This window comes from Ixodes scapularis, unplaced genomic scaffold (genome assembly GCF_016920785.2).
Source record: "Ixodes scapularis isolate PalLabHiFi unplaced genomic scaffold, ASM1692078v2 PGA_scaffold1__304_contigs__length_218370807, whole genome shotgun sequence".
Classification (NCBI taxonomy): domain Eukaryota; kingdom Metazoa; phylum Arthropoda; class Arachnida; order Ixodida; family Ixodidae; genus Ixodes; species Ixodes scapularis.
The window spans coordinates 139308100-139326267 of record NW_024609846.1 but is presented as its reverse complement, the minus strand read 5'-3'; the positions used below and the strand labels follow the sequence as shown (position 1 = coordinate 139326267).

Below are 18168 nucleotides of genomic sequence, written 5' to 3'. Positions count from 1 at the left end.
AAAAAAAACTCTATGTATTTAAATAAATGTTTTAATATACTTTAATAATGCACTAAATGTTCATTTAGGTAAACACATTTTTTCACTAATTATATATTCTAATTAAAAGAAATTATTTAAGGTTTTTTATTATTTTTATAAATATATAAATGTACCCAGTAATTAAAATTCTAAAAATGTAAGTATTTGTAGTTTTCTTCATTAGCAAAGGTCGATACACCCCCAACTTGTCAAAATTGTTGCCCCGTGTCAACGTTACTAAAACACTCAGTTGGGAAACTCGCCATCGAAACCTGGGCCGCTGGCTTCCACCGAGACCGAGCTAAATGCGACAACAGCGCCACTCTTTTTCGTTTGTCTGTACTATGGTCACTTCGAGCTTTTTGAAAGCCTGTTTTCGCGTAAAAACAAACGGAAAAGACTCTTTTTGTATGAAATTTATTGGAGTTTAGTACCAAATGATGGGCGCGTGATGTTTTTATCATCTTTAGTTCGCAAGGTTTTGCGGAACAATTAATATTGTTTTCATACAACCATGCCTCAGCGGGCCTTTCAGGTAGCACGTCCTGACCTATGTGCATTTTAACGTCGGTAGTTGATCGCGGCGCGTCCGCTGGGGAGACGGGGGTGGCACCCCTGTAACCTCTACCGCAGTATCTGTTCTCAAAGCCAAAATAGATGTGACGTGCAGTTCTTCGAGAGGCCGCTGCGGGAGAAATGGTGGCGTCGTGTTCGTCATTAGCTCGGTGCTCGGAGACAGATTGGGGCCACTTCTTCAAAGCTGTCTTTATGGGAGTTTCCCAACTGAGTGCTTTAGTAACGTTGTCCCGTGTGAACTGGGACCGGGGGGAAAGGCATTTGAAGTCCGACTGGGAATCGCTCCAACCAGTTACTTCTTTAACTGGTCCCAGTTCACTCCATTCCCAACTGGGAGTCAAGCCTGTTGACTCCCAACTGGGAATGGTTCAAACCAGTTGACCCCTCAGCTGGTCCTAGTTGGACTCCTATTGGTCCCAGTTGATTCCCAGTTGGTACCAGTTAGTCCCAGCTGAAACCAGTTGAGGTGCCAACTGGTCCCAGTTAAAAGTTTTCGCCTGGGCTTTTTCTGACAGTAGCAGAAGACTTTCAAATTGTTTCTGCTGCGGTTGGTAGTCCCATATGAGAAATTCCGATACTTCTTTTTAACCAATAAAACATTGAATCTGTGTTCCTGTTGACTCTGAACCACATTCCAAGTGTCGTCTGCTGTGAAGACGACTACGGCGACAGAACGAAAGCAATGCCCCCAACGCAATCGAAGCGTTCAGATATTTACGCTCGTATCGGTGTGCTGAGATCACGGCCAGCAATGGAATTGCCTTGGTAAGACGGCACATCTACTATTACAGTATGTACAAACTTGCCCTGATTGTAGCCACCGGATTGTGGCGCCGACGAATTTGGGTTGTTCGATCGAAACGCTTTGCGCTGTTTTGAAATAATACAAAGCGTATGCCATCATAGTCCTATCGCTTATCATGCTCAAGTTGTATTTTTACTGGCGAAAGCGCAAAAACCAACCGTAAACCTTGCTGGTCGCCGAGGAGTCGGGTTGGGACTCGTAAACAGTTGCAGCGGTTGGCAGCCGCGGAGCAGTAGCAGACAAAAATGCGCGGATTAATGCGCCGGCAGTGCCACCTCGCCGCAAAAGAATCGGACACGGTTTCGACCCCCTCCAATGTACAGCGTCTATGGGAAGTTCCATAACTGAGTTGATCTACCTATACTCGGCGACAACTTTTTTTGGCAATGCAGTGGAAGGTACAGGCCCGCGTCTCCTCTCCCATTTTGAGTGTACGCAGGATTTCCTCCTCCCCCATTTCCGGGGAGAGGAGGAGAGCCTGCGTACACTCAAAATGGGAGAGGGGACGCGGGACGTACCTTCCACTGCATTGCCAAGGCTTGACTAGCTTGACTACGCAATCTCTCCAGCAATAACCATGCTAGAGTTCTGGGCTTGTGAGCACCAGACAGCACGAGACCCCGCATGTACGGCCGTCTGTTTGCCGTGAACTAAAGTTATGATGGCGTCACGCATGCTTCGAACGCTTAGTGAGATCGGTCTATTCAAGTCCTTTAAAAAACGCTACGTTCAGTTGCTTTCGATTGCTTTACGCGCGGCGCGTCGTCTGCTACTACCCCCAAAAAAGGTGGCGCCCCCACCCTGACGGCGGCGGCGGCGCGTAGCGCGCCGCCGCCGCCGTCAGGGTAGATGAAAAAAAAAAAAGAAAGAAAAAAAAGTGAGTTTTTTCTGATTTGTATTTTTTTTTTTTTTTGACAACCAAACGTCTGGGAAGTTTTCTGGGAAGAGAAAAAAAAAAATGTGTTGTGATGTCAATACCTTTTACAGTGAAGTTTTATTGAAGAAATTGCCGAAATTGCTTTTCTATAATCCGTTGACTTCCTCAATGATCCCCAGGAGCAACCTGTGGGGGTCACGACATCATGCAAGCAGCCAGAAAGGTTTGCTTCGATAACATGCTTATTTCTATAATCATTTTCGTTTCCACGTCAAGGTAGACGATTTCTGACGGAAAGTCTACTCTTGCTCGCTAAAGTAACTTCTCTTTTTAAGACATTCCATATGAAACTGTGTTCGTGTTGCGAGTTAAGCGAAAAACGGTTGTTTTGAACCATTGCGACAACGATTCGAAACAGTCGAGCAGATGAACTGCATCAATGGCAGCAGACGACAAAGATTGGCTCGCTGTTTGTGTAATTTAATAACCTTCTCAGCAGTTACCGACGAAAAAAAAAATCTGTCTTACTATTCGTGCAAAACAACATAAAACTTTATTTACAAGACATTTCATATAAGCTTCAAAAATTTAATTTTTATCTTGCATTATATTGCCTCGTGTCAAGCAATGGCCGCCGGTGGTGCCACCGTCGGGCTCCCGATCCACGATCGGGCAGAGGACGTTCGGGCGTTGGGGCAGAGGTCGGAAGTCGTCACGAAGGTCGGTTTCAGGACTCGCAGAGGTCACCGATCAGCGCGGAGCCATTTGAACTCTCGGGTGTATTTCCTTCTTTGCACTTGCTGACTTGCACGACGCCAGCCATGTCCGGCCGAAAGTTCTGCGTCGGTGGGAACTGGAAAATGAACGGAAACAAGAGCAGCATTAAGGAGATCTGCGATATGCTGAAGACGGCCAAGCTGGACCCCAACACCGGTGAGTCGAAGGCGCACTTGCCATGGGCAGTGCCGACGCTCTCCCTGGCGCAGAGGTGGTCCTCGGCTGTCCGGCCCCGTATCTGGACTACGTCCGGAGGATCCTGCCGGCCGCCATCGCCGTGTCGGCGCAGAACTGCTACAAGGTCGAAAAAGGCGCTTTCACCGGCGAGATCAGGTGGGCTGGTATTGACGATGTGTTCTGCATGCAGATATCCGCTTGATCGGACGCAGATTTTGGATCTGCGCTCAGGTCTCGAGAGGCGCCGTCAGTGTTTTTCATTTCCCACGCAGGGACGGCGCCAGGATTTTTATAATGGGGGGGGCAGCGGGGAGGCAAAACAAATGGGGCCGGGGGGGGGGGGGGGGGGGGGGGGGGGGGGGGGGGGGAGTGAGTTGCTTTGAGGTGCTATCACCCACGGGCTTGTCAAAGATAGCTTATGCGGTGTGCTCATTGAAAAGGGAAATGCGGAGACACGAGCAGGAAGATGGGGGGGGGGGGGGGGGGGGGGGGGGGGGCGTATCACAGCCAGCAGGGACCTCTGCCACCTGTGCTCAGTCTCACAAGAAGGTTTTGCTTCCCTTTTCGGGATGCCCCATGACCCTGACTGTAACTAAGCTCGCCTTCGTTCACGTCTCCGGTCTCCGCTGAAGATAAGCACCACAGAGCGGAATATGGAGAGGATAGCCAGTAGGCGTCACAAAGGGGAGCTGCTTTATCTAAAGCGCTTGATAGCTTACTCGCCCGCGGTACGCCTTCCCGTGAATGGAAGTTAGTAGAAAAAAGAAAGAATAAAAGGCATGAACGGCTCTAAAGGCTGGGCACTCGTTACACTGGGTCTTGAAGCCGACGTCGCAGGCAATTATTTGCGTACAAAGCTGCTTCACCTTGGGGTGGCAGACGAAATTTTAGGGGAGGCGCCCGCCACCCCTCGCCTCCCCCTGGCGCCGTCCCTGCTCCCACGGGCGTTACAGCCCCCGGGGAGGGGAGGGGTTGGTGTGGTCAGTGGTGGTGATGGCTATGCTGAGTGCAAGTTCGTCTGCTTCTTGCACAGGGGTTGTGATGATGTCAGAAAGCCGAGCTCTTATTGACTGATAGTAAAAAGTAGTGCGTAGACCTCAAGGCATCTAGCATTGGGGTCTACCCACTATATCCTTCCAGTCAAAGTCGATCAGAACTCGGCATCATTCTGACGTCACCTCCATCCCCGCCAACGTTACTAGATTATCTCAGTTGTGGAACACCCGCAGAAGGGGGTACCCCCCTCACTCACTTCAGTACGCCTCATGTCGTTCAAATCGCCATCTAGATTTTCCTTTACGAACTGTGTGTTTCATAGAGTACGGTGAAACGCCATATAGACGCTGCACTTCAAAGCGTACATATTCCATAGAATGCACTGCAGTTACCGTAGCAGCCGTCCGGCGCATCAGACGACGGGAGGCGAGTCGTGGTGAGTGAGGGGGGTACTGCTCGTGCATGCAGCGTCTATGAGCAGTTCCATAACTGAGCTAATCTAATAACGTTGACCCCCGCAAAAGAAGCAGACGACTTGCTCTCGGCATAGGCTCTGTCATAGACGCTTTGCAGCAGCTGTGCATGGACGCCGCCATAACTGACCTTCAGTTTTTGTTTCCTCTTATTCCGTTTGTTTCACTTCATCATTACCATAGCAGGCCAGGTTATTGTGACTTTAGATTCAACTGTGTCCTTTTCTAAAGCATCGGCACTTGTAGGGGATCGTCAACTACCGTTTCAGTTGTTCGGTATCTCGGTAAGACAAGAGAAGGTCAGCAATGGCGGCTGTAATTTGGCGCGTGTGTAAAGCGTCTATACTCCGACGTCGAGCGTAGCAAGTGCGGCGTAGTGCAGTGCACACAAGTGCAGATTAATTGTAGATACCGAGTTCCTACTTCCCAGCCAATGAAAAGCCAAGTTCTGCGCCACACCACATTTGCTGCGCTCATCGTCAAAGTATAACAGACCCTTATGTTGCCAGGAAGGTTGTCCACGAGACATGGCTTGCATGCGATGTCATCCCGCCATGTAGGTGGTCATGCCTACTTGTTCTTCATAAGCAGAGGAAATTCGGCAGTGCGAAACTGATGCTGTAGAAGGTATACGCTCATCAGCAAGACTATAGATACCTTGCGTGTGACGTCACTTCTGACTATGGCAGTCTTTTTTGTGCCGCAAACGTTTCGTTTGCTGTGTTAGTTTCACACCACAGAAATTGTAGTTCGAGGAAGCCACTAACTACAAATAACCATCAGTACCCAGCAATGGCATTGTTTGCAAGCTATGTATAGGGTGTTTTCACAAAACGTCAATCCGCCTTTTTGTTAAAGGGCAACTCCGGTCCATACTTTTGATTTTGGGATTATGACTGTTTTTAGTGCAGTCAGCGTCCCTGAATTGCAGGGTGTAATTTTTTTCGCGGTATTGTGCGTAGTTTTAAAGATATCGACGCCTCAAAGTTCTGTTTGGGGCGCGGCCAACAAAACCGAAACTAGCCGCTTGAGGCCCCGGCAACACAGGATATCAGCCGCTATGTGAACGTGACGTCAGGATCGTTCTCGTTCAACGAGTATGCAGGCCGAGCGAAACCTATCTCTGTTGCGCTAGCCGTCTAAAGATAGGAGGTAAGCTGATTTTGTTTTAATTCTGTATACATAGTAGTTATCCAGCATATGTAGCAAGAGTTAGTGCGTATCACAAAAGCTAGCGACTGGAAAGCCCGTGAACTCGTGCGGTGCCGTACTCGGCAGCCGCCACTGTGCGTGCGCTATGCCATACTCGTCGCTTGTATACCAAAAGCTAGCAACTGGAAAACGAGTGAACTCGTTCGGTGCCGTACTCGGCAGCTGTCGCCGTGTGTGCGGTCTTCCGTACTCGTCGCTAGGCCTAAATTGTCATCGGGGCTCCGTGGATCGAGCGGCGTTGTGCTACGCCGCGCTGCCATTAACGTACAGTACTGGGGGCCCTCTCGATTTTGCGCTGCGGGTCAGTCTGCGTTCTACTCAAGAAGCTTTGAGGCTCTCCGGCGCGGGTCGCGGCGCCCGAACACATGTGTTCTGGGCTGTACACATCAGTTTTTTTGTTTTTCTTTCCTCGGGCGCGTAAAAGCCTAAGTCCAAAGTCCATTCGTCGAGCAGCGTTCACCCACACCTTCTCCAATTTCCGGTCCGTTGGAAACTTGTGAAAGAGCACCTCCGTGTCTGCGCAGCGGCCTGTTTGAGCAGCCCACAGCGCTACAAGTTGCACTCGGCATCTTTCGAGGGACATCTGGGCAGTCTTGGGCGCACCGAGTTGCTCGCTAAAACGAGTCTTGGAGTCCTCACAAGCAAAGAAACAAAAGGCTATACCGAAGCTACACGGGCTACGGATAAAAGCAACGACTAAACACGCCAATCACAAGCTGAAGTAGCGGTGGTAGCAGCTCAAAGAAGCGCATTCCGCGCAACACCCGGGCCGGAGGAAAAAAAAAGAGAACGACACTGACGTCACGACCCAATGTTGCTTTAGCGATCGGTAACCCGCTGGCCGCCCGCTAAGGAGCAGCGGCTCGTGGCAGGTCGCATTTTTATTATCGGCATTAGTTGAGAATGCGGCGTCCCACGGACGTAATATTTTGGCTGGGGTCGTATTTTGTGTCACTGCAGCAATACCAGTAATTGATTTTATTTTGAGTTTTGGCCGGAGTTGCCCTTTAAGAGTGAGTGAGTCAGAAAATGTTTTATTTATCATAACTAAAAAAAAAAAAAAAAGGTGTGATGAAACTTACAAGCTTTTCTGCACTCCCGATTAGAGGGTGTCATGCAAATCTTCACAATGCTTGCTTTCAGCACGCACCAAACAACTCTTAACAATAAAATGAGGGGCAAAATTATCTCAGTGAAAACACCCTATTGTAAGGGCTGCTGATTTGACGCCATCGGAAGCTATGTATATATGGCTTGCAGTAGATGTGATCACACAATGCTGGTAGTGATTCCTACTTATTCTTGACGAGGAGAACAAATTTGGTGATGTAAAGGAGTGTGCAGAAGGTACGCACTTAATAGCAAGATCACAACGATGACAGCTGATGTGACATCAGTGCAGGCCATGTAAGTTGGTGGGCTGCGGAGGTGCCCTTGAATCGAGAAGTCTTGCAGAAGCATAATGGGATGGGTAAAACGAAAGTGGAAACTGGCAATCTTTAGAGAGAAGGCAGAGCAGCTCAAATTTTGCGACATGGGGAGAGATTGCTGTTCCTTGTCCAGTCTCGACGAATACGCCCATTTTCTCTGGAAGGGAAAACATATCTTTTAGTTGTTAATGTCGTGGTTCAGTACGCAGGGTTGAATATGTCTCCGCGTCCACGGGTTTCAGTAATAAGGCCATGGGTATGCTCTGAGACAGGTTGTTGGATCACTTAGAATACAAAGAATAATTCTCACAAACCTGCAATGGGGTGAACGAAGCAGAGTCAGGCATGGTACTTGTAACAGAGCTCCTGTTTCCACTGACCTGCTGGTGGTGAGTTCTTATGTCTTGTAGACACGAGCAAAAGGCCACTGTGCAGTTCTTCGACGATACACTTGCTTCAGAATCTGAGACTGTGCAGGATTGCAGACGACTTACCGCTATCAGCGCCGCCTTCCTCAAGGCTTCCTCTTGTGGGGTCAAAATCAACCAGCGGGAAAACACTTCTTGGAAGCTCCGACTAATGTGCACATTCTTTGAGGTGGCTCAGAATGTTATGACCAGTGTTGCATATAGCTTCTTTTTTAAATAGCCACAGGTACTATGTGTTGGCAATGAGCCTCTCCCGTGATACACACATTTTTTTTTATTTCTGGAAGTCACGAATGTTTTTCAGCACCTTTAGAACATTTTTGGTAAAATGACCATGGCATAGTTACTTGGCATATTTTAGCGCACCATTCCCACGCTCCTTTCCCATGTTGTTCTTCGCATAGTCCTGCCACATGTCAAAGCCTCGCATTTCTTGCCAGCATTCGAAACGTCGGAGAAAATATATAAACGTTCAGCCAAGAGCTTAGGCAAGAGGCATACGATTTTTTATGTCCTTACACAGACTTACGAGGGCACCGGCTTGCACTGGCCTGCTCGTTCCCATTGTTCTGCTTCGCGTGCATCGAGTTTGCTGGCTGTTACGGTCCAGTTCTCTGTGACAGTTGTGAGTCTGTACTCTGTTTCACGATAACTTTCCGAACTGTGGAGGCACGATAACTTGGCGAACTGTGGTCACTTTCTCGTTAAGAATGCTGTGGACGAGCTCAGCTCGTCAATTGGTTTTTTCGGTAGCCCTCAATTCCAAGGACGAGCCTAGTTCGTCTGAATAGTTTGCGGCGCTGATCATAGATGTCAACACTCGTTTTAGTTGGCACCTTTTTTTTGCCGCCTCAGATTTTTACGCAATAAAATTTTGAAAGTTCACCTGCGATACTAGAGGAATAAAATTCCTCAAAAAAATATATAGCATACTTTAGAAAAAAAGAAGAAAAAAAACTGGCACTTAAGGGATTAATAAGAGCGTTGGAGTGAGGCACGCGCCCTTGTGTCACGGGAGCATTCGTGTTGCTGCGCCAGATGTGAGGCCTGGAAGGTTGACTGTCGTTAGCTGGCCAAGAGTCGTCTGCTGCAAAACCAACCAACTTCGGATGAACGCCCACCGCCGTAACATTGCCGTCCACTAGAGTAGCAAGCTCTTCAAGAACAATTAATGAGACAACCATGTACTCAATTTACACAGGAATCTGCGGCGGCGTGCTAATGCCAGCGCAATGTTTTGAGCGTAAGCTGTCGATTACACGGCTGCGATTGTTCAGACATCGTTGAAAAGTCACATTCTTCTCGAAAAAGTGTTGATCCACATTAAGTATTGTTGAAAAGTAAGATGCCTTCGTCTTCCTTCAGTGTCGTGTAGTGTTCTGGTCAGAGATGTCTGACCACAACACTACTAAAAGAACAAGAATCCTAGAACTGCTTCTCTTCGTGGACGGCACTGGTGTTGTGGCGGTGACGGGGCCTCCGTGGCCTCGACTTAGGAGTGTCGTGGCGTGCCTCACTCCGACGCCCTTACTGGGTCGCGGGCGCCACGGTTTACCAAGTCATCCTAAAACTGAATGTAACAATTAACCGCTTCATTCATGCGGATGTCTCCTTGTCACGGAGGGGAATTTTGCGACCCTTGTCTTACGAGTTTAACCCTATTGCTTTTTCAGTCCTGCCATGATTAAAGACTGCGGTGCAACTTGGGTGATTCTCGGTCATTCGGAAAGGAGGAACGTGTTCAAGGAGTCCGACGAGGTAAGGGCTGGCCCGTAGTAAGTGCGGCATTCTTTGCCAACGAACGTCTCATTATGGCAAGTGTTTCCCCGTACGTCGGGCAGAATACTTGCGTACGAACTACGCGTCATACGAAAATAAAATGGGTAAAGTGTTGGTTTCTGTCAACGATGCTATTTAGTGAGGTACATAGCATTTAAGAGGATTAAATTTAATTAGATTTATGTGACCAGCTTACTAAGGCCTTGCTTTTCCCATTGAGCGAAAATAAGGAGAAAACAATCATAAGAATGCAATTGAGCGATGGACCGCTCAATGGGCGACCCTACTTATCTCATTACCTTGGTGTCGTCCTTGCAAATGTCCTAGAAGATGTCCTAGACCTCTAGGTCAATCTCACTTGTCACATTACGTGAAAAACTAGCGTTGTCGACGTTGTGACCGAATTTGTGGCCGTAAAAATGTGTCATCAAGCGGCATCATACGTCATCAGCGTGATGTCGCTGTTGGAGCACCGTGTGCAAAAGTTGCGCTTCGGAGTTCATCTGTGCTCGATGTGTGCTTTGTGTGATGGACTATGAAATGATTGCGTCTAGATCTACAGCCTTAACAAGGCAGGGGACGGGAGTATACGAGAAAGGTTATATATTATCATGTACAAAAGTAGGGCTGTTTCAAAACTGGATGAAAACAGCTTGGAATCATTGAGTGAAACAACATGAACTGGTAATACATTCCATTCTCGCATGAGAAGAATAAAAAAGCATTATGAAATGCGAAATTCTTGCAACTGATGTTAGTGCTTGTTATGAGTGATACGCACCTGATGAAAGATTACTTAAGTTGATAGGTCAATGAAGAGTGAATCGGAAAAGAAGCTTCGAGTGTTTGTTTTTCTGTCTATACTCGAGGGAGTGAAGATTAGGTAGAGCGTTCAGCTGTGTTGGCGAATCTAATCTATGATACCTGGAAACAATAAAACGTAAGGCTAGTCATTGCACCATTTTGAGACCAAGGACGAGACTTCTTTGTGTGGGAGTCCCAGCAAGCAGTTTACTACAGTATAGACCACTTACAACGTAACCGCTTATAGTGCAGGACCGGGTATAACGCGGCTTTTTTAAACCACCGGTTCGCCTCCCATAGAACTCCATGTAATTACATACCGCTTAAAATGCAGGCGCGCAAAGGGAAATACCGGTTATAGTGCGGTTTCTGGCACAGCCGACGACCGGAGCAGCGAGCACGCTTCCCTGTGCGACACTAGATAACGGCGCTGACGGCGCGAGCCGCAAGCCTCCCTACCCTCAAGCAAGCGGCACTCGCGGGGCAAGGAGGTTGCTTGAACTAGCGTGGAGAAGCGAAGAGAGAGGCTTCAGTTGCCATAGTGACAAAGGGACGCACGCACTTGTTGTTCACGTGCGTGCGTCCCTCCGCTGCGTTGGAAACAAACAACCGCAACGACAGACCAATCGCAGGTTGAGGAGAAGTGTTCGCGCGCGTTGCATGCTGGTCGCGAGCCGGCTGCTTCTTATCCGCAAACATGGCGTCGGTTGTGATCGTCGTCGTAGACGACGTTCATTTCATCGTTCCGCGTAAAAGCGCTATCCTTGACTGCGAATTTTCGCTGTGTGTCGCTATGATAACCCAGCACGTACTAGAAGGGAAGATCCACCTGCTCGTGCGGCGATGTCGTGGCGGCGCTCTCAAGACGGCAGAAACGCCCGTGTCGTGGTGTTTGTTTACTTCGACTACAGTGGTGATTTCTAAGCATTTGTGTTCTCGAACATCGCCCGGATTTCTTATTTGGCGCATTTCATGCGTGTGCTCAAGTTCAAGGTATTACTGGCGCGTACCATATGAAGGATGCGAATTTTTGCGCGTTTTCATCTCCGGAGAAAAGTGATTAGGGTTAGCACTCCTGAACGCTCGTAACGTCCGTCCGCAACCCGCGACGCCGTTAAAAGGCTGCGCCAGGCAAAAGCCGCTCATTTCTTTCAAAATGTGTGACACACTTGAGACAGAACTGTACTAGTCTGGTGAAATAAAGACTTTCCTCAAACTAAGCTTTATTTTTCATCTAACATAGAAATAAATTCTTCTAGAAAGGTAAGTTGTCTCATGGCACGTATTTTGGCCTGAAAAATTGATGTTTTGGTTATAGTGCGGTACCGCTTATAGTGCGGATTTTCGCGACTCCCGCGACATACGTTATATGTGGTCTACACTGTATCAGTACGTGGTTGCTAATTTTAAAGACTGCCGTAAAAAAAGGCCAGTCTTGTATTGGATTTTCAGCGACATTTGTTTCATGTACATTCCATCGAAAATTGCTTGTCATAGTAACACCTAGGTATTTGTAATTATCTATTCTCTTTCCAAAAGAACATCATAAGGACTGTAATGGCATAGACATTTTTTTCCTATATAAAGAGACATTTTTCATTTCCTGCACCATGCATGAACTTTATGTAGACAGGACAGGCACTTAGATTTTTTTGGTCAGATGCAGTTCTTACTTTAGTGTACAAAATACAACGACACGCAAACAGCCTTGCATGCATCGCCATGCCCTTTTTCAGATCATTTTTAAAAATGAGCAAAAAGGTCTTGGAACTAAGCCTTGTGGCAGAATTAACTACATTTTATGGGAAAGAACTGCCTCGGTCTATCCTTACTATATTTCATTCTTTGACATAGGTTGTAATTAGCACAATAAGTTTCTATGCTCTACTTTATTGAGGGCCTTCTTAAAATGTAAAAAAATAGTGTCGATTTGCCCTCTACTGTCTAGAATTTTAGTAAAGAAATGTATGACATTGTTTATTTCCGTAACAGTTCTTTGTCTAAGCCCGGCATGCCCTTGGCGCAGCTGATTGGAGACAAGGTGCATCATGCCCTGGAGTCCGGCCTGAACGTCATTGCCTGCATCGGTGAGCTGCTGGAGGAGCGGGAGGCCGGAAAGACGGAGGAGGTGGTCTACCGGCAGACAGCGGCCATTGCAGGTCTCTCGCCTTCTTCGGCTCTCTTTGGAGCACTCTGCACGTCTTGGCCCGGGATGGGGCAGTTGTGGTACTGTGGCTCTAGCAGCCGGAGTGAGGACACCGGTTGAAGGTACTTGGCGCGTGCCACTAGAAGCGCCAATGGTGGTCTCCACTTGTGGGCTCGAAAGTCACCGTGGAAGCGGGATGGCTAGCGACTGCACTCCCCTCATCCAGTCATGTGGGATCTGGTGTGATGGTGTGAATATACCGTAAAATCCCGTGAGGGCACTCTCCCCCGTGATATCGCCCATCTTCTCTTTCTGGCTAAATATCTAAAATGTGAAAATTTTGAAGTATCGCCCACCCGCAACTCTTGTCGGACATCAAGCAATGTCCCACGGGAATCATATCAACTGCGCGATCTGCAGTTTTGGTACGTCTAACCAGGGAGTTTCTAGCGGGTTCACGCATTTTTGTCCATGATCTGCCCATGAAATATTGGTTCATGGGATGTGCAACTTGATCACGCGTGTTTATTGCATCAGAAAATACGAGTCTGCTGTGTCCACGATCCGCGGTATTTGTTCCTGTGGCATGCGCGTTCGTAGTGGGTTCCTGCGTTTTTCGTCTGCAATCTGTGCACGCGACATCGGTTCCCGTTGCGTGCAAGTTCGCGGCAGGTTGCCGCGTGGCCTTCGCACCGTGTACTGTGTTTCCATGGTTCTAATGTACACTTCTTTCTGCCAAAATTGCTGCCCAAAGCTACATGTGCGTTACAATCGAAACCAAAAACTGAAACTTTAGAAAAACGGAATACTTGGTATATCATAGTTAGCCCCATCACCATCTTAACTGTATTTTTTCATTTGCCATTTTGGTATTCGTATCGCACACATTCTCCCATCTACAGAGTCATGTCCGCCATTTTAAGATGAAAATAAAAAATCCACCGAAAGGTTTTATTTAAATGAAAAAAAAAAAAAAGAAGCAGCATTGCGGGGCCTCGCTATCCCAGCGACCCGACGAGCTCACAAGGTGTTGTTTGGAAGACGACCCTCCCAATGGCGACGGTCGCGCACTCGAACATGCGCAAGAAGCGCAGCACTTAATACGCTTTAGACGAAAACAGGGATTACCTCTTTGTGAACGGAGAAGAACCATCGTCAGACTCTAACAACAGCGACTAGTGCACAGCATTTATTTTTGTGTCGGTGTTCGTTTTATAAAGTCTGTTCTATGAGGTATGTGTTGAATCTTCATAATTTTACCTGTGTGGTAGAATTGGCTACAATTTACTTTTTGGTTATCTGAAAGCTGAATCTGCCTGCGCGTTAGAATCGTGCAAACACCTAAAGCGAATCTGCTGCGTCCGCAACTTCTTATACTAATGACACAGGATGTCGTAGCAAATTACCGCGTGTTTGTCGCGTCATAAAACCCAAATTTGCCATGTCCGCAATCCGCGGTATCAGTTCCCATTTTCTGTGGTTTGTAGCAGATAGCCCAGTGTCTTACCGCCTTTTTTATACATTTTTGCTGTCGCATCCCCAAAGATAGCCCACCCCATGTTTTTCCCAATTTCTCTCTTCATTTAGGGTGGGCGTCCTTACGGGATTTTGTGGTAGGTGTGGATTGTTGTACTTAGGTGGAGAAGCAGTTGAAGGATGAAGCCTACGACAAAATTTGTGCACTGAAGTTGGAGGCGTCTTCAGTTCGTTGTCGTGAAAACTTATTGAATCGCGGAATATCTTTACGGTAACTCTCGAGGTAATTTCTGGCCAATGAGAAAAGCGCGATGCTACTTTGGCAGCTAAGGCTGCCGTATGCATGAACTTTAAAAGAACCCAGCTTTGCTGAGGCTCAGGAGGGGCAAGATGATAATTTATCATTGCTGCAAAGTTACCCGCACAAAGGTTCACATGTTTAGTTCCTAACTCGGCTGTTTCAGCCTTTTACTTTTAGGCTGATTCAAGGGTGGTCCAACCTACGAATGGCTGTAGTCCACGACCGTTTGGCGTCGTTTGCTCTTAAAGCGCGCACCTGGCGGCTGGTCCTGCACAAAGCTGGTGCAAGTGTAATGCCCCCGTCAGACGGGCAATTTCATCTCGGTTCTATCAAACGACTGTTGAGCAGTCGGCTAATCGGTGCGTACCGCACCTGGTGCATCGCATTCCACGCGCGGTGGATCGCGAGCCAATTTGCCTATCATGCGCGTTGTTCGACAGAACTTGCATCACTGTGTACTCATGTGCCACGTGCGGCGCCCCTCTCCGTGATTGTAAGTAGTCATTGCACTTGAGCTGGGATCATGAAGTCTGGTGTTTCTGGCCCTGTTTCAGCCAAGGTCACGGACTGGAACCGGGTGGTGCTGGCCTACGAGCCGGTCTGGGCCATTGGAACGGGCAAGACTGCTTCCCCCGAACAGGCAGGTTCCTTGGCTGTTGAGAATTTCTCTGTGGTCCCTGGTTGAACCCTAGTTGATACGTTTCTCGGTGAACCTCAACGAAGGGCACGCGTGATATGGGAAAACGTAACAACTCGGTGGCACTTGTTGGACCTAGAGGAAGTGCAGGAAGCAAATCTCACTGAGGAAGCAACTTTCACTCTCACTATGTATACTCATTGTCAAAAAAGAAAAAGAGGAAGTTTTGCACATTGTTTGTGCGCCGTGTGAAGTAGTTTTTGCAAGGTTCGATTGTCGAAGAAAGAAATGGTGGTTTTGGCGTTTGAGATGTGTATGTCTTGATAAAATAACGTAAAGCTAATCTAAGATGCACCTACATACATATCTTAATTCACCTTTTAAAGGTGGAGATTAGTAATGCTACGTGAAAAGCTGAACTTTGATTACTACGGTCCTCAAAGTGAATATGAGTACATTTCCTGCCGACTTTCAGTGTTGTGAGGATATCTTAGTGTTGTGCCGTAACTAGTGTACTAAAGCATGAAATGCTTTTAAAGGGACCATGAAATGACCTTTTTACTTTTTCCAGATAACTTTTACATTAAACCGTCAATGTTCACTGAATGCCGAACAGGCACCCGTTTTCGTCTCGGTTTATTCACTTCTACACAAAAAATTATTGAAATATTGACTTTTTCATTCTCTCCAACTGACCGCAAAACAAGCCGTGACGTAGGCCGTTTCCGGAACCGGAAGTTCTCTCGGCAGTAGGAGAATGGGAGTGTTAGCGGCAACGAGTTGGGGTGCGCCGGTAGGTTTTACTGCGCTGATGTCACCGACGTATTTCCTAAATCGGCGCCTCTCATCGCCGCCTCTCATCGCCGCATCGCAGCTGAGCGAAATTCAATGAGATATGTTGCGCTACAGCGACAGCATGGGACTAGTCCCATATGCCGGTATGCCTGTTGGGAAGTGCAGCGAGTCTTCCGGTGAAGACTCCAGAAGTCAACCACCCCGTCATTGTTGGCAGAAGGGCCGGCCCGTGTCAGTCGTTTGCAAAGCGACGTAGATGGCGTTTTTCGCGGCCTCGGAGATGCAGGAGCGAGCCGACGTTAAAAAAGATACGTTTGAACTACGAGTGTCAGCAAGAGCCACGTAAATACCTGTTTACACTCGGAGCGGACGCGCGCGCTTGATGGAAGTGCTGTATTCGCGCTGTTTGTAAGCGCTTCGGGACCGTTCTTTTACGATTGCAACTCGATACTGACGCGACACTCGGCAAAGAAAGGTTGGACCGGGGTTGTACGTATACCTCCCACGAACTGTTATAGCTCGACAGTGACGTGCAGTCTGTCAGAATAAAAATGGCATACCAATAACAAAGTGTACATACCGTATTACGAAGGTAATCCATACGGCGTTTATTTCAGCTCTATATCACACAAAACAAGAAGATAGAATCGACGAGAGTCCCTTTTCTACGAGTGTTCGTCAACACTGCCTCGGAAAACAAGGGGAAGAGATTGACCTCACCTCTTAATCTAGACTTGAGGTCAGCGATCAAACTATAATACGGGAAGGGTCCACAAGGGTCGCGCGGGCATATTCCATTTAGCACGCCAGCCGGTCGTAGGCAGACGGTCTTGCGACGAAGCAACGCAGCGCCGAGTCGGAATGCCTGCTAGGCCTATATTCTGAGCAGCTCGCTTCGTCGGAGTCGGTGGATCCAGCGTTCTTGTTCGTCGTGGTCTGTTTTAAGTACTGTTTTCTTGCTGCTTGAAGTCGGCACGCGCGGGAAGAACACGTAGAAAAATAAACGTTCAGTCAGTCAGAGTTTTGAGAGGAAGGAAAACAAAGAAAATAAACGTTTGTCGGTCGCCGCCACCCAAGTAACTGTCGGCCCTGCCCTACTGCGCACGCGCAGTAGTTGCTTCGTTTACCACACGATAGATGGCGCTTGGCTCTCAGCATTATCAAATTTGGCAATTTTCGCCACACATCTCTAATTATGCTACAAAATGTGGATCTGAATATTATTTAACAAAACTTTTAGGAAACATTCGCCGGCTATTTATTGTTTACGATCGCGGTGCTGGTGAGGTAGGCTCTTACCCAATAGGCGACCTGGATTTGGCTGACGTGCTCCATTTCCGCGGATGCATCGTAGTGAACAGGCGAAGGAAGGAAGGCGCAAAAGAGTCCAGTTTTTTTTTTAAAGTTCTATAGCCAATAATTTTTTTTGGCTCCCTATTTTTGTGTTTTTGTGTTTCTTTTCACACCTTTTACGACGTGCGGTGGATGAAACTCGATTTTAAAATCATTTCATGGTCCCTTTATGTGGAGACCTCAATCCTAGAAATCAGACTTCCTGTCCGTGAATTTTGCCGCCTAATTTATTGGGGACATTGATGTCACATGATTGCGAATTTTTCAGGTGAATTTAGCGGGGTGAATTTTTCAGGTGAATTTAGCCAAAACGTCTGCTTGACGTCTCCTCTAGAAATGTAAACGATCGCCCCTTAAATAGTACTGCATTGCATGCTCTATAGAATTTTTGGAGATAAAAGTTCCTGCCAACTTTTTTATTTAAAAATTATTCGTTAAATTTTTTTCTTCAAAACTGTTGTCTGAAATTAAGGGTCGAGCCATACTCCTGACCAAAGAATGCTGACCGTGTTGGGAAAATTGCTGACCCAATCAACCTAACACAGTTGCTCCTCCTCGTCAGGCATGCCAGTGCAAAGCGATTTCCTTTCTACAGTTTATCCATGTCGTGTGTTTATTGTGAACAATAGTTGGCTGAAGGGAAGAAGTAACTTCGTGGCTCCTTTGAAAACGGGGCATTGGAAATGGAGAAATGAGCAGAACAGAGCATATTGACTCAACCAGTGAGCCCTTTAGATTCTGAAGTACTCAACCACCGCCTGACAAATGTGCTCCCCCAACTTCTCTTCCCACGTCGCCTCCTTTTAATGCTTCATCGGGAGGTGTCACGTGGTCCGCTTCACGGCGAGCTTCACAATCTTTTGAGCAAGATTTCTCGTCGCCTTACCATAACTCGTAGGCCAGCAGGTTTTGCGTGGGTGAGTTCGGTCTAAACATGGCGCGACGTGGAAGAAAGAAAATTACGCCAGACATCACCTTTAGTACGAGATTTTTGTGTATTCTGGTTACCTCCTTTAGCTCAAGGTTTGTTTACATATTTATTTATTTTAATACCTTCAGGGCCTAGGAGAGTTGTGGTTAAAATCTATTGTAATGAAGTAAGAGA

At 47.4% G+C, this 18168-nt stretch overlaps 1 protein-coding gene across 1 annotated transcript in view; it reads left to right on the top strand.

The window, feature by feature from the left end:
- The first annotated feature begins 2906 nt into the window (after nt 1–2906).
- Nucleotides 2907–18168, top strand: part of LOC8035390 (triosephosphate isomerase) — a 34544-nt gene continuing 19282 nt past the window's right edge. The window contains exons 1-5 of the mRNA XM_040206050.3: nt 2907–3212; nt 3266–3389; nt 9446–9530; nt 12382–12514; nt 14833–14918. Coding sequence (XP_040061984.3) covers nt 3101–3212; nt 3266–3389; nt 9446–9530; nt 12382–12514; nt 14833–14918 — 540 coding nt within the window. The 5' untranslated portion in view covers nt 2907–3100. The remainder of the gene's footprint in view (nt 3213–3265; nt 3390–9445; nt 9531–12381; nt 12515–14832; nt 14919–18168) is intronic.